Raw genomic sequence first — 16,656 nt, 5'->3', positions numbered from 1 at the left:
GACGATTTTTTAAAATAATTATATAAAGAAAATTAAGCATGTTTTTTAGGACGATTTTTTGCTTTCATAATTAATCACCTTTTCCCACTAAATTTCCATCGCTGTAATTCATGCAGACATTCTATTCTCAATCATGGTTTGCATAACTAAGTCATTTTAATGAAAAAAAAAAAAAATGAAAAAAAAAAGTTGGTTAAGTTTTAACTGTGGTTTATGCATATATTATGATTATTATATTTTGTTTTATGTGTCAATATATACAGTGTGGAGTAAGCAGTCCGTTCCGAGCAGTAGAGGAGAGGGAGAATACAGGAACATGTGACGGGGGGGGGTGGGCGGCACCAAAACAGGAAGTGGATTGCACGACTCATAGTCAGAACAGGTCATTGTCTCCCATCCCCTCTACATGGGCAGTAGAGATCTATCAGGAAGACACGGTTCAATAAAAGCACACAGGAGTCTCGTCTGCCTGGGTGGCTAACAAATGAGGGTCCTGGCCCCGTGTGGTCCCTCCTGGCGCTCAGCTCTCCTCTTTCTGATAGTTTATCTTCCTTCTGTCCATCTCTCTGTCCCCTCAACTCCCCCGTGGCCTCTCTTCCTGTTTGCCTATCTCTACACCCGTCTACAGCACTCGTCTCAGCTTCTCTCTCTCTAAAATATAATAGGCAGTTTACCGGCAGGATTCCATTTTGACAATGCACCCCATATAGAGACACCTTTCCACCAGAGTTTTAACTGTACAATAGGCAGGCAGACCGGAGAAATTAGCTCCGCTTCGGACCTTAAAACCTGCTGGTCTCAAACTGAGAATGGCTAATTGCTAATGCTAACTATTTTGAAATATATTGTGATTGCTATGAATCATGTAACTCTAAAGACACTTGTGATATCAAATTTTGTGCTTTTAGTCTGAATAAAATAGGTTCTCTGGACAATTTCAAATTTTTTCGTTCTTCCTGACAAAAACAGGAAGCTGTTTAGCATTTAATGCTAATGCAGCCTAATGAAAAATGCGCATTATAGGAAATGTAGTTTGGTCAAGTCTTTCATAAACCAGCTATATGAGTTACAGGGTTCTCAAGTTTTATCAAAAGCTTGGAGTGAGATCACATGCGGTTAGGGGAGGAGTCCTAATGGAGCCCCGCCCTCGCCCGTCCCCGCCCCCCAATTTTACCCATTGTTCATAATTAACCAGCACAAATTGAAATTATAACAATTGGAAAATCTGATAAATGACAAGGGTTGTTAGGGGGGATTGGGGGGGCTGTAAATTTTTTTTATTGCATCACAATAAGTGTATTGTGATTGCCAAAACATTTTAGTAACTAAACTGAATTTTATTAGGTTTAGTGACAACATGTTACAATGTTTACATGGTACAATTTCTGGTAAGCTATGCTTTTTTATTATTTCAATTAAATTCAATTATTGTGATTTGATTTAATATTGACTCATTTGGATAAATATTAGGTAGGCTACACAAGATAGGCATTCATTTTTCTCAAGAAAAAAACAACTCACCTAATGCTGTAAACATCAGCTGGCAGTATTATTTAAGGTTAAAAATAACTCAGATTAAATATAATGCATTTTTTTTTATTATAATAACAACTTTATTTAATGATATAAGTAAAAATATAATAAATATGTAATATAGTACACATGTTTAGCAAAATACTCTCTATAGCTCTTTTTTTTTCTAGTTGTAGAGTTTTTGGCTGCATCAATAATAATGTATACGATGGGCTATATATTAAATGTTCTATCTAGCCTAAAAATGTTAGACGAGCTTTCTTCCAACTTGCCTTCTCCATCACGACGTGTTCGCGCGATGTTGTTGGTTACCTAGTAACAGAGCCCGTCTACGGAGAGCCTGCCCACTCCCTATTAAGCTCTATTGTACCGAATTTTGGTTGTAGTACCACCAGAGTTCCACTGGGGGCGATCGCCATGAGTGCAAAATGAATGGGAGTCAATGGGGCTAGACAGCTAAATTTGCCTCTTTCACCCGATTGCCGTTGAGAAATCTCAGATCTGATTGTAGATTTTGCAAGTTCAACATGGGATATAGGTCGAAAGTTGAATGAACGAGTACTTATGTCCTTTTGATTTCTTACAGGTTGAGTTGTTGTTGCCCATAACACGCTAGCATTCTGCTAATGAACGCTGATTGGTCAGTGAAGGACTGATTACGACCAGAGATACCGCTTGATGGCATCGTGTCATCCGCAGCGGGACCAGAAACAAACGAAACAAAAACTCTTCTAGCAGGTGTGTTTACCTGTGTCAGCTGTGTTGTCGATGCCTCGAGTGAAAAGAAAGTCCAGAGCGCGAAAGCACCAGAGTGAGTGAAGGATTGCCGTTAAGCAGTATCTCTGGTCGTACGTGTATGACGTCATTGACACTTTAAAATACTTTTTAAAGCAAATAAGTGACTCAAAAAAATCTAACACCCAGCAATGTGTAATTTATTTGCATCTCCTTTCGAATACAACATTCAAATTACTAGACAAAAAATTATATCCTGAGAAAAGTGGATTTTTATTGGTATAGCGCCATAGACCTCCATTCATTCTGCACTCGTCCTGTGAGCGCCCTCATATGGAATCAGAGAGGAACTGCAACCAGTTCAGAAGCCGGAAGTGTACTGAGAGTGAAACTTCTCGCCATATTAGACATTCTCTGCTAGTAACGAACGTACGGTGGCCGAGAATGTTCCGTCAACTTCCGTGTGTTCGCGCATCTATGTTGCCTAGTAACGAACGCAATCTGGCCGAGATACGTGCTGGCGGCAGGAAACTTCACATTGTGTGCCTTTGCCTCGTATACAACGTTATATATAAAGCTTGCAGGACAACTTGGTTGGCATTGCCTTTTCAGCGTGAGAAATACACGGTGTGGCGTGTGAGCGTGTGAACTGGTTGAATTGCGTGTGTCTCACGGCCAATGCGTGAGACTTGAGAACCCTGTGAGTTGTGTCTGTCAAGCTAGAAACTAAATGGTACCGTAAAAATGTACAACTTGTTTACACCGCAAATCTTTAATTGAAAAGAAAGGAACAGGTTTCGCAGTGGTATTAACTTAAAAGTTGCGATATAACGTACAACCCAGGCTGCAAAATGAGATTGTGTAGCTTCTTGAACATTTCGCAATGCTTTTAAAGATCGAGTAAGATTGAGTCATGACATTTTGATTAAAAATTACAATGTAAAATGTATGCATTGATGAATCATTCACAATAAGATCAATGACATGCATTTAAAAAATAGATTGGGTGAATTTCCATTTCATGCCGACTTGGTGGAGCTCATGTGCGTTCAGCTCATAAATAAGATCATTCTGACACGACCTAAACACGCCAAAAGATTGCTATGCACTTTTTGTGGGCAGGTTTTGTAGTCAGTTACATTATTGCTCATCTCTCAAGTCAGATTTTCATTTCAACAATCAGCCTCTCTCTCTCTCTCTCTCTCTCTCTCTCTCTCTCTCTCTCTCTCTCTCTCTCTCTCTCTCTCCTCTTCTTCTTCTTCTGGGAGATCAGGGTCATTAGCATTCCACAGGAATCAAACACCTGCCAGCCATGTGAAGCCTCACTGCGGTGCGTACAATCAGCCAAATGTTTTCCTTGTGCGATGAATGTGTGTGGCTGTCACCATTCCAGTTGATATGTGTTCTTTGCTCTCTTTCTCTCTTTCTCCCTTTCTCCCTCCCTTCCTCCGGTTCCTCTATTCCTCTATCTAAGATTCACCAGAGGGGGGTCTCTGAGGGTAAAATACCGTATAGAGGCGTCAGGTGCACCTGAGCGATACCGCACTCTGATTTACTGTCACAGATCTTGCGTCACTTTACAAAATCGCTCCTGGAGTTGTAGGAATATTGGCAGCCCAAACATATGGCTATATTTCATTTTTCCATTTAGGACACAAGCTGGTCAGTTGCCAATTGCGATATGCTCGAGACGTCACAGGGTCACTACAAGGTTACACGCGACGAGGACCTCCAGTCCCCTAGGGGTGCCATTACACACTGCCAGTTGACATAATGAAGGAGAATGAAACCGCGATACCCGTGGGCAGAATTTTAAAGCAATGCTGTGACTCATATGATGGAGAGATGTGCGCTCATGCTAGCAGCTAGTCACTTGGGACAGCGATTGTTTTCTCTTTCTTTTTTTCTGTGGTTGGATTTTCATTAGCACAATTTTATTAATTTAAAATATTGACTTCAAATTAATAATACATGACAAAATATTGACTGCTTTGATTTGATTGTCTAACTGATTACATTCAGAGATAATTACGTCCGAGAAAGTCATAAGCTATGAGGATCCTTTGAGTCTCAAACAGAGCGTTGCAGTTTGCAGTACTGTGTCCTAACCAGGGGAATTTGCTGAGCGTGAAACACTTCAGCAGTGCCGGTACTGTATGTAAGCCTTTGCACGTTGTTGTGATTCGCACGTTCGAAATATTGCATGGTTTGTAGTGAATGTACATGTGAGCATTACGCATAAATGTGAGACCGGTGTGTTAACATGGACCGTTCTCTGGAAGCGGGTTTTTGAGTCCATGTCATCTTCTGTCTGTTCTTCACATTGCATCTTAAACGGCAGACCTTGAGCGAACAAAGCTAAACATGTCAGTGTCCTTGAGAGTTAACATAAAAGGAAAGAGAATATTTGTTTGACGTGAACAACAACAACATAGCTGTGAAGCATAGACAAACATTTAATATCCATCCATCCATTGTTCTATCTATCTATCTATCTATCTATCTGTGGCAGAGCGGGTACTATAGGGTGAGGCGGAGCACCAATTATACACGGGCTCAGCAAACTCAAGTTGTTATCACTTTCCGACATACAAAAATATTTTATTGACAGTTAAAAGAGGCATAGACAATTTAAAGGGATACTCCACTTTAAAATGAAAATTCTGTCATCATATACTCACCCTCATGTTGTTTCAAATCTGTATGAATTTCTTTCTTCTGCCGAACAGAAAGGAAGATATTTAGAAGAATATCAGTAACCAGACAGTTTCTGGTCTCATTGACTTCCATAGTATATTTTTTTCCTACTATGGAAGTCAATGAGACCAGAGACCAGTCTGGTTACTGACATTCTTCTAAATATCTTCCTTTCTGTTCAGCAGAAGAAAGAAATTCATACAGGTTTGAAACAACATGAGGGTGAATATATGATGACAGAATGTTCATTTTAAAGTGGAGTATCCCTTTAAAAGAGGCATTGACAGACAGCCACACTCATCTCATTTGGGAAGTTCAAGTATTACTGGCAAAGGAACGGGGGCTTACCAACAGGGGCAGTCGCAGAAAGAATATCACCCTTAAATAATGAAAATCACTCAAATCACAGTGCACACACACTAGCACACACACCGACTAATGTCAGTGAAGAGCACGACACACAGTGAAGGATGCCACCACCCAAAGAAGGTCACTCGTCTGCCCCCGGGTGCCCAGATCCTGCCGACAACAAGAGAGAAATGGACATTAAGATGAAGTAGAGATATGCATAAGCAAAACAATAATTTGACAATATAAAGTCTAAATTAACTGTAGTTCCAGGCAGGAACCAACTACTCGGTCCCACCCGGGTCTACGCAGATCTAAATCACAATTGACAAAAAAACCAAAGCATAAACAAACTCAAATTAAAGAACTATAAACAAATAATTAAATAAATTTGGCAGTATAGCTCAACCGTAATAATGGTTAGATGAAATCAATATATATCCAATAATCACAATAAATGAATTGAAACAAAAATACAAATTCAGAAATACCAAACCATTTGAAACCAATTAAAGAAATTAAACCATAAAAGAAAAACAAAAGGAACTTAAAGCATATCACTGAGACACACTTCCGCAACAGAGCTTAGGAAGCTCAGAAAGTTCACTTAAAAACAACATGAAAAGCTCATTGGAAGCATATCAGGCCCGTGCTAGACACGGAATAATCCAGTGGAAACAGAACAGCAACTTTATGAGGAGGCACAGAGCATAGCACTTGATCAGAATGCCGCCATCGCCTAAAAACAAAACAGAAAATGTTACACTGCCATTCATTCTCCCCTGACTTCAGGCTCGAGCAAGTATTCTCACGATAGAACATGTTGCACCGGGATTAATATCCCGAATTCTAGCGATGCATGGAGCCAGATATCCCCGATAAACTCGTCGGCGGAGAGTGCGGATAGACTTTAGACTATGTAAAGCATACAAATTAGTACCCGCTCAGAAGCAACCCATAGAAACCTCATTACACAAACGTCGTCGTACATACATGCTTTCCTTAACCGTCTCAAATGTCCACATTCAATTCTCTAACCCGCAACACACCAGTAAACAGCACAGTCAGTGGCTCAGGAGCTTCAGCGGTCTTTATGACTGACAATACACGTCAACACTCACGTCACGGCCCCGGAAGATGACACACACCTGCGACTGGCACCCCGTGCTCTTATACACCCATGGTCCCAGTCCATTGGCCAAACCTAAAAGGTACTTTTAAACGCATCAAATGTCTGTAAAATAGTTTTCTATACTCAACAGATCTTCTCAACAGTATTAGACAATTCATAGTCAGATCTATCTATCTATCTATCTATCTATCTATCTATCTATCTATCTATCTATCTATCTATCTATCTATCTATCTATCTATCTATCTATCGTTCGATCGTTCTATCTTTCTGTCTATCATTCTATCGTTCTATCTATCGTTCTATCTGCCTGACTGACCTACTTCTATCCATCAATCCATCCATCCATAAATAATAATAATATTAGTCTATGAATTTAAATATAGAACTTTATTTTAAATTGCATCTATTTTTCATCGTCCCAGGCTTTAAATATATGACTTTATATTTATTTTTATTTACAATTTATTCGTATATTAAAATACATGTATAATCTATTGATTGTGCACGTCTTGTATGGGCTACAATTTTGGGTGAACTATCACTTTAAGAAAGTGTACTGAGCTGCACTTCTATTCTTCACAATCTTATTTTTGCTAAAATCAAAATAATAGCGCCTGCCATCATAGTTGCAAAGAATCGTTTTTCTCCTTTATAATAAGAACCAACCTTTAGCTGTTCAGATACAAAGAGGTTTCAGTCTTGTGCTAGTGTCCTTTATCTTGCTAATGTTGTGTGTGTGTGTCTGACAGATTTATGTTTGCGGAGATTTGGTCACTATTTGCTTCTTCATCTGTCCCTTCAGGGCGAAGCGGCTGTCCTGTCCTTCCCCTCCAGCTCCACGGGCGTTTATACAGCTATAAACAAAATGCACATTGAATGTTGTGACTATGGCCTACTTTGTTAAGAAACATAAAGATGACTGACTGCCTTTATGTTCCAGCCGGTTTTTCATTGTTTGGCCCGACTGCAGAGGTGCTGGCAGGGGATATTAATGCTTCCTGTACCGGGACTCTGTTTTGTTGACTAGCGAAGGTGCTAACATTGTTTTATGACATAGGGAGCTAATCATGCCGTTGTTGATTTGTGCTGGAAGAGTACTGTATACTGTGACAAGCTGAGAAGGGAAAAAATTATTAAAATAGGTGCATAAACGAATCAGAACTGAGGGTTAGCGGTTAGCATGTAGCATTTGAGTTAAGCTTGCAAATTCGAGTCTGGTTGGGGTAAAATTGTAAGTCTGAAAAGAAATAGCACTAGATTCCTCAACAAATGGCACATTGTGAGGTGTTATTAGTGTTCGTTGCACTCCCTAAAATATCTAAACCGGAGTATGAGCACTAATAAATGTAGCTAATGTTCAAGGAAAGTGTATTTGAAATGCATATTAGAAAGGGCGGCGAGTCTTTAGTACACCTGAGGCTCCAGGAGCTGCTGTACTATTAATCTGTTTCACAGAGATGAAATTGTGATAACTAGTAAGCTGCTGTTTTCAAAGTGTTTCCGCATTTCCATCTCTCATACCGAGCGAACGAGCTGCTTATTACTTAAGGAGGCACTCTATGAAAAATTTCTCCTCATAATCGTTCCATTTTTCCTCTGCGCTTGTCAGTGAATAGTGGGCCGTCCTCACTGAAGAGGAAATAAGCAGCAAATGAGGTCTATTAGGCACTTTCTTTACGGTGCACTTGAGTTACATTAAAATAAAAAAGCATAAGAGGCTTAAGTCCCATGTTTTTTTGTTTTGTTTTTTCGAGAGAGATATTAGATATGCTAACCTAAGAACAACCTTGCATGAATGGTAGGTACTTTTAAACGCATCAAATGTCTGTAAAATAGTTTTCTATACTCAACAGATCTTCTCAACAGTATTAGACAATTCATAGTCAGATCTATCTATCTATCTATCTATCTATCTATCTATCTATCTATCTATCTATCTATCTATCTATCTATCTATCTATCTATCTATCTATCTATCTATCTATCTCTCTCTATATAACCCTCATAGAAGAAAATATCTCTTGCATTATGTACATTTTCTGAATGTTAAGCTTCTCCGTTAATTGGTCATTTGTTGAAAGACTTCCTTATTTGTTCCCTGTTCATGTCTAATCCAATGAAAATAATTCCTACAATTCACACCCAGCGTTTCTTTATGTTTGAGGATGTTTTGTGTAAATAACTGTTGAGTCCAGACATGCTTACCGAGACGCTATTGAAGAGTGTTTTCGAAGAGAAAAGTGGCGAGATGAAGACTGCATTGTTGTCTGCCTTGCAGGCAGTCAGAACACCGGGGAGCCGATTCACTGTGTTCATATTCTCTGTTTACCCAACAAAAGAGTTTTGTCATTGCCGCTGACACCAAGGGGCACCACAGATATATCTGGGCAATTCACAGATCAGGAAAACAAGAAAAGCAACCGACTTCAGGCCATTACAGTGGTTTGCACGGGAATGAGCAAAAGGGACAGTGCAATTACGGCCATAGGAAGTGGCTTGAGTGTTTTTATATGGCTGATTTTCCAGCTCTACCACTTCCAATCAGGCTCATATGCTAAGGAAAGTATGAATCATCCCTTTTCCCATGTCTGTACCTCTCTCTCTCTCTGTCTCTCCCTCTCGAACGAGGTGGTTTGATGTCAAGGAGACACTTCAATTCACATTGGTGAGATCAGAGGAAGTAATGTGAGTAATTTATTCGTGCTGGTCTTGCATGGTTGCTTTGCATTGCAATCAGCGCACAATTGCCATAAGAGAGAATTGGGCATGGATAGTGCCTGTTTTATCTTTTATAGCTACCTGAGATACAGTGCTTAGTGGACTTTCAACATCAAAGGAAGCCACATCAACTCCAGGCAAATGGCTTTCAGACAGCTAGGGTTCAGATGCCTTTATAAACAGGATCAATCGTCCCTGTCACCTTTTGCGCAGAATCGGTCCCAGCAGGTGTGTGCGTGTTTAAAAGTGTACGTTCGAAAAAAGAGCAGAGAGATTGAGATCAGTTTTGATTATGCCCGTCTCTGACTGCGTGCAGTGTGATTCTCAGTCATGATAAACCGTGTTTCCTTCTGGATTTGTCACGATAACCAATGTTTAGCTAACTATGCGTTTTGCATGTGTAAACACTCCAAAATATATCTGTGATCATATCAGAAACATGAGTGAGAAGATAAACCTGGTTTATATTGTTTTTGCCCAAAACCCAATCGCAAAATGTAATTCTGCTCAGAAGCCTTTCGCTTTTTGTTCATTTGGGTTGTTGATTGGGTTGATTTTTTTTAAATAAATTACAAATACAAAGTAAAATTGTACACTTTGCCATAGTTCGAAAATTAAGAAATTAAGCTAGATAAATAATAATAATAATAATAATAATAATGTATTATATACATATATACTAGAAATGATAATGATAATAATAATTTTGAATAATGTATGTTAAAGTGTATATGTATTATATAAAATAATATTACTTAATAATTATTATTATATAAAATTACAATACATTTGTCATTTATTATTATTATTATTATTAATTTGTACAATTATTAAAACTAGTATTAATATAATATTAATACAAAATATATTAAATAAAATACAAATAATTGTATAATATAATATATAAAAAATTAATTAAAATAGAATTAATTAAAATTGTAATTTAATTATAATTAATAATTTAATAATAATATTTTGTTAAATTATTGTCATATGTACAATTTCAGTGCATATATTCAATAATAGTAAAAAGTATAATAATAATAAAAATAGGACTATTGCATTATTATTAACATTATATTAGGCCTATTTGTATTATTATTAACATTGCTATTAGATACATTATTATTATTATTATTATTATTATCACTATTATTATTATACTTATTTATAATTGTTGTAATATATATATATATATATATATATATATATATATATATATATATATATATATATATATATATATTTCATTGTGGTTTCAAATCAGTTATTTGTGGTTAGGATGGTTCCATATGTTCCAGAAAGCGCTCGGTTTTGATGAGTCCCTCCTGCCTCATTTAGATGTGTTAGACAGCTCCACTATTATCATACTTCGGAAAAATCATTGCGATGACAAAAAGTGAGTTCACTGTAATTCTGGGTTACAATACACACGTCTATCATGCAGTGCTGTCACTCGTATGGCACAAATTGTGTGAAGTTGCTGTGATACATACAGCAAGGGGATAATTTGTGTGCGAGTTTGCATGTGTAATGCATGTCCTCATGCAGGATTACCGCAGTTATTTTCAGCACTAATTAACAACTGTGTGAAAACTTCTTGTAAGTGGAATTCTGTATGATAATCAGCCCAGAAAGGGGAAGCACATCATCTGCATTTTAAAAACTTTTTTTTTTACACATGGCTGCATATATTCACAATGATTTAAAGTGTTTTCAGCCATAAATGAAAAGTCTGTCGTTAATTTTCTCATGTCTGTGAGAAAAAAAATTTTTTTAGTGAAGCACAAAAAGAAATATTTAGGAGAATGTCCAGGCTGCTCTTTTCCATATAATGAATATAAATGGAAATTGGGGCTCTCTTCTGCATTTAATAGGTTTGAGGAACACACCAAAATGTAACATTATTTCTTGAATATCATCCTTACAGCCGTCGTTAACAATCTAATTTCAGGCACTTCCAGTTACATTCTAGCCCCTCCCACCCCATAGAAACTGTCTTTATGGAGGTTTTGCTGGTTCTCTTCCGCCCATCTCACAATCTTATTAAACTGACTTTGTTCTTCCGATGCATAAATAGAAGAAAAGATCAAATAATGTCTCCTTGTAGGCACTAAATAATATTGGCCTTGAGGCTTTCATTGTACGGGAAGAAGGAATAAAAACATAATTCATCACTGAAATGTGTTTTTTTAAGCGTTTTATGTAGTGCTCAGTCCCAGCAGAGACCTCAAAGTACACTTAAAGCAGCTTGATAATACATGCGCTTATTTTATACATGTGTTTTTGTTATTTTAATGATTTCTGAAAACGTATCCTTTGGAATATAGAATATATTTGTCTTTTTGTCAGACAGTCTGAGAATGATGTCCTTTAAAATAAATGGAAACTTATGGATAAAACACAGTTGTCTAGGTCAATAGAGATGATGACAACAAGAGGAAGCTACCCATTTTCTGTTCGGCCACCTAAATTGTTTCCAGCACTTTATTGATGGAGTTTCTAACTCGAAATGCCAAAAGGCAACATCGAGTGAATGCAATCTTCAATTCACCGTGCCAGCTGTATAATAGGATTTTGAAAGTGCCATTTGATATGCTTTATGTATTTATTTTGAAGCGCATTAACAGCTGCGTTTGACCTTGCACATCTCTAAGTATAACCTGAAGATACCAAGGAGGAATTTTAAGGAGTGCTTTTAGTTTGAGGCTTAATATGTAATATTACTAATGCACGGATAAGCAAAAACTGAGCTAATGAAAAACATCTATTCATTTTGAGGATAAAATGAATGGATGACTTGAACCATTGAATAATAATGATATTAATAATATTAATAATAATAGTAATGACTATCATCAGGGTGATGGTTTGAAAGAACAGGAGTAATCGTGTTAGTTATTTTTTCACCTGGCTAAGACTTTTGTTATTTACAAAAATTATTGTAATGGTTCTTTTGGGGCTTTTAGACTTTCCAATTAAAGAAAAGAAAAGTATTTTAATGACCCAATTAGCTGCAGGGGTCATTTGACATTGAACGTTGTCTCCTGTCTTAAAGGCTAAAACTAATTAAGACTTTTCCCCAAGATTTCCACTTAAATGTGTCACAGCAGACCACTGTTATTGTCTCAAAGTAATCTCAATTTATAGCCAGAAATGCGATTTGCGGCTGCTCATTACATTTGGATTTCTGATTGAAGTTCACAAAGAGCAGAATAAGATCAGATAAAAGTCTTTTTCATTTTGCAGTTCAACTAAATTCCAAATGAAACCTTAATGACGACTGGTATGCTTCCTAATAAAGTAGTCATTCAAATTAGAGAAGCGTTCGGTAGATATTTCAAAATATTCAGCTCATTTATAGATTTGTTTACTTGTTTTTCCTTTAGTATGGCTTACTTTACCGACTGTCTTCCTGTCATGATACCTTCCAAAGGAGGGGAAAATCCCTGAGGGGAAAAACAATTCCAATGCATATTCTACGTGTTTCTTCATAATTTTCTTATGAGTCTTTGTGTCTCTAACACTGAAGCAGCTATGCTTATTTGTAACATTAAGCTTTCTTTGAGTACTATGACATCAATTAATAATAATAACTGGCTCTTTCTGTCTATATCCAGTTCACTCATTGGCCTTGTGTCAAGATGTCTGACCTTATGAACTAAATAGCCTAAATGTGAATCTTCAGTTCGACCCTGAAACTCTTGGGTGTTTCTGTATGTTCTCACAATATAACATGTTGTCGAACATTCAAAGCATTCAAATGTTAGCTCACTTAAGCCCCTTTCACACTGTAAAATTGCTAGAGTGCCTTCTGTGTGAACGCAAACACGTCCCGGGATTGATGCCGAGATCGGGACCTAGTAACATTGCCGGGATCAGTCCCGGAACGCGCCCTGTGTTAACAAAAGCCAGGACCAATGCCGTAAGGGGTGTGTCGTAGTGATGACACGGCAAACCCAGTGGCGCTACTGGGGAGCATGGACTCGTCTTCGTGTAGAAATGACGAAGAGGAGTTATCAGCAGAACTGACATCTGACGTCCTGAAGTCACGTGTCTTTACGGGATCTTTACGGGATGTGTGTGAACGCACTCACAGATTCCGGGAATGAACCAAAATCAAACGATCCCGGGACACATTATCCGTGTATTTTCCGGAATCTCTGTGTGAAAGGAGCTTTATTCAGAGCTCAACAGTCTGCTATATTAAATATTTATATAACAACTTACAAATTTAAAGATATACAACATTGTTTGTATTTAAACATTAAGGGCCCTATTTTAACAATCTGAAACGCAAGTATCAAGCGCGAAACGCAAGTAACTTTGTGGGCGGGTCTTGGGCGCTGTTGCTATTATACCGGCGGGATAAATGACTCTTGTGTCCGACGCAAATCTAAAATGGGTTGGTCTGAAGTTGCTTCATTATTCATAGGTGTGGTTTGGGCGTAACGTGAAATAAACCAATCAGAGTGACATCTCACATTCCCTTTAAGAGCAGGTGCGTTTGTTCCATGGGGGTTTGCTATTATAATGGCGGATTTGCCAGGCGTACGCCAGGAGCGGTTCACAGCCGAGGAGACCGACGTTCTCGTCAGGGCCGTAAAACACAGAGAAGTGACATTGGGGATGGAGAAACCCACCCAAATTAGGCGTATGATAATTTGGGTAAATGTGTAAGCTAGATGTATGCTTTTATAATAAATTGTCTATCTATCTATCTATCTATCTATCTATCTATCTATCTATCTATCTATCTATCTATCTATCTATCTATCTATCTATCTATCTATCTATCGTAATAATGTATGATTTGCAAAAATGAAAACTGCTGCTTCTGTGTAGATGAGAGAATCAAAGTAACTACATTGATTATGGCCAAGCATGCGGCCTTAAAATAGCATATGAATAACATGCGCAACGCGCCACTGACTTTAGACTAGGTTTTTCCTGTTTAGTGGCGGAATTGTTTTCTAAACCTGCAAAATAGCATCAGGGAACGTTTGCGCCGGAGCACGCCTCCTCTTTGTGCTGAACCGCCCCCGGGAGCGCAAATGCATTTGCTAGTTTACCGACGTGCGTCTGTGGAGGGAAAAGTCCGCTGTGCGCGGGTGCAAAATAGGAATGATACATGCGTCGGTGTACAAAGTCAATTGCGCTGGGTGCAAGATAGAGCCCTAAATAATTAATGTTTATTTAATGTTTGTTTTATTTTATTTATCAGGAACAATAATGGAAGAAATGATACAAAAATGTATAACATAAATGCAGCAATGACCCTATTGGGAAAGTGCTGGTTTAGTCAGCTGTCCTGAAACTCTCTCATGGCACCCGTCAGGCCTTCCTTATTGTCTAGGCCTGACATTTATTTATTGCCAGCTTGGAGGCCCAAAACTGAATGTGGGCGTATTTTTGTTGACGCCACTAAATGAGCCGATGATGGGACTTTGGGAAACTTGGGGAGTCAGTATTTATCGTGGCCCGGGGCCACGGCAGCTGAGGCTTCTGGGGTTGGATCGGGCCGAGGCGGTTAATGTGTGACCAAATGACAGAGAAGAGCTCAGAGGCCAGTCGCAGCTCTAAGAGATAACGTTTATTCTGACAAATGAGCCTGCCCGCTTTTCCCTCTCAGATGTATTACGCTGCATTCATTTTCCATTAAGCAACCAATGTCATTTTGTGTGATGGCTCTCTTTTTCTCTCTGCAGGACCCGTGGCTGTGATCAGCGGTGAAGAAGACTCCGCCAGCCCCCTCCACCACGTCAATCACGGCATCATAACCCCGTGTACCCTGGACGCTGGGCCTGACGCTGTGGTGATCGGTATGACCCGTATCCCAGTGATCGAGAACCCACAGTATTTCCGGCACGGGCACAACTGCAACAAGCCCACCACTTGTGAGTACCAAATGGGCACCAATGTATTTTTTGTGAGTACTTGTGAGTACCAAATGGGCACCAAAATGTTTTTAATGCTGAAAATGTAATTCTGTTTCTTGAGTATGCATTCTTGCATCAGACAAAGCAGTGTAGTTTGATTCCCAAACAAATGAGTCTTGTGAGGCAGTTTGGATCAAACTGAATTACTGGTTAGTGAATTATTCAGATTCACTTACTGAACCGCAAGTCATTCATTTTGTCATGTTTGACATGCATTTAAACAAGAGTTGTTACTGTGTTCTGTTAAGGTCTGTTCATACCATTAACAACTATAATGATAACGGTGACACTTTACAATAAGGTTCATTAGTTAATGTATTAAATACAATTAACTAACAATAAGCAATACATTTGTTACAGTATTTATTTATCTTTGTTAATGTTAGTTAATTTAAATACAGCTGTTCATTGTTTGTTCATGTTACTTCACAGTGCATTAACTAATGTTAACAAATACAACCTTTGATTTTAATAACATATTAGTAAATGTTGAAATTAATATTGACTAAGATTAATAAATGCTGAAGAAGTATTGTTCTTTATTAGTTAATGCTAACTAAGGTAGTTAACTAATGTTAACTAATGAACCTTATTGTAAAGTGTTACCACGATAACAATATTAGCGCCCACACCAACGTGCGATAGCTTTCTGTTTATCGTAAGCACACGCTGAAGTTTTGTCATCTGCTTATTTAAATGCCTGGTCTCTTAAAAGCAGGATGGTTGTCAATGTTTTTATACTTCATCAGCTGGGAAATTTTTATTTTGAAAGTGATTCCAGTGTTATATTGTGTTATTATCGTTGTTGTGGTGATGACTTTTAAAACAATATAATTATCTTTATCGTTATAGTTAATGTTCTTGATGTGAACGGGCCTTTATGCTGAAAGAATCAGTGAATCAATTCATTGGTGAATCAGTAAATTGATGAATCGTGAATTGAATCATGAATCATTTCAATCATGGATCACTGTAATGTTGCCATTTCTGCTTTAAAATTTTAATACACATTTTTTCACTGCATACTCACAATTCCCATTCCTGCTGCCTACCAACAGACATTTTTCGTAATCCGACTTTGTTCCACACAGAAGGTGGCAGACATTCCCGAGCTCTTCATTGCCCCCTTGAGTATCATTCCAAACAGAACTGATTCAATTAAAGTCTGAAGACTGCTGCCATTTTTAAAGCTTATGAAAGCGTACTTATTACAGTGAGTGACACCAACATTGACTGTGATTTGTGGTGTTTCTGTCCTTGCCTAAATTTTTAGTGTGCTCAGGGAGTGTGTAAATCTTAGCAATACTCATCATATTTTGATACATCACTGTCATATATCCAGAGTAAATTGAACTCTGGTTTAAATTTAGGTTGGCTGCAAATTCCCTCATGTCCCTTACAGATTGAATTCTACACAAAAGCATATGCTTGAGAAAGAAAATGTGAAGTATGATCCATGAGGGTGTGAAATTGAGTCGATAACTCCACATTTAAGAAGAATTTATGTGCGCTCTCGAAGGGGTTTGAAGTGAATGTTTTGTTCAGTATTTT

General features: G+C 38.0%; 1 protein-coding gene across 2 annotated transcripts in view; it reads left to right on the top strand.

Moving 5' to 3' along the window:
- ntrk3a (neurotrophic tyrosine kinase, receptor, type 3a) overlaps positions 1 to 16,656 on the top strand; it is a 205,068-nt gene that overhangs the window by 147,245 nt on the left and 41,167 nt on the right. For both annotated transcript variants that reach the window (XM_084396553.1, XM_084396552.1), the window contains exon 12: positions 14,875 to 15,063. In XM_084396553.1, the coding sequence (XP_084252679.1) occupies positions 14,875 to 15,063 (189 nt within the window). The remainder of the gene's footprint in view (positions 1 to 14,874; positions 15,064 to 16,656) is intronic.

The sequence above is a fragment of the Rutilus rutilus genome, assembly GCF_951802725.1.
Source record: "Rutilus rutilus genome assembly, chromosome: 23".
NCBI lineage: Eukaryota > Metazoa > Chordata > Actinopteri > Cypriniformes > Leuciscidae > Rutilus > Rutilus rutilus.
Note: the sequence above shows the minus strand (reverse complement) of the source record. Positions and strands in the feature narration are given on the sequence as shown.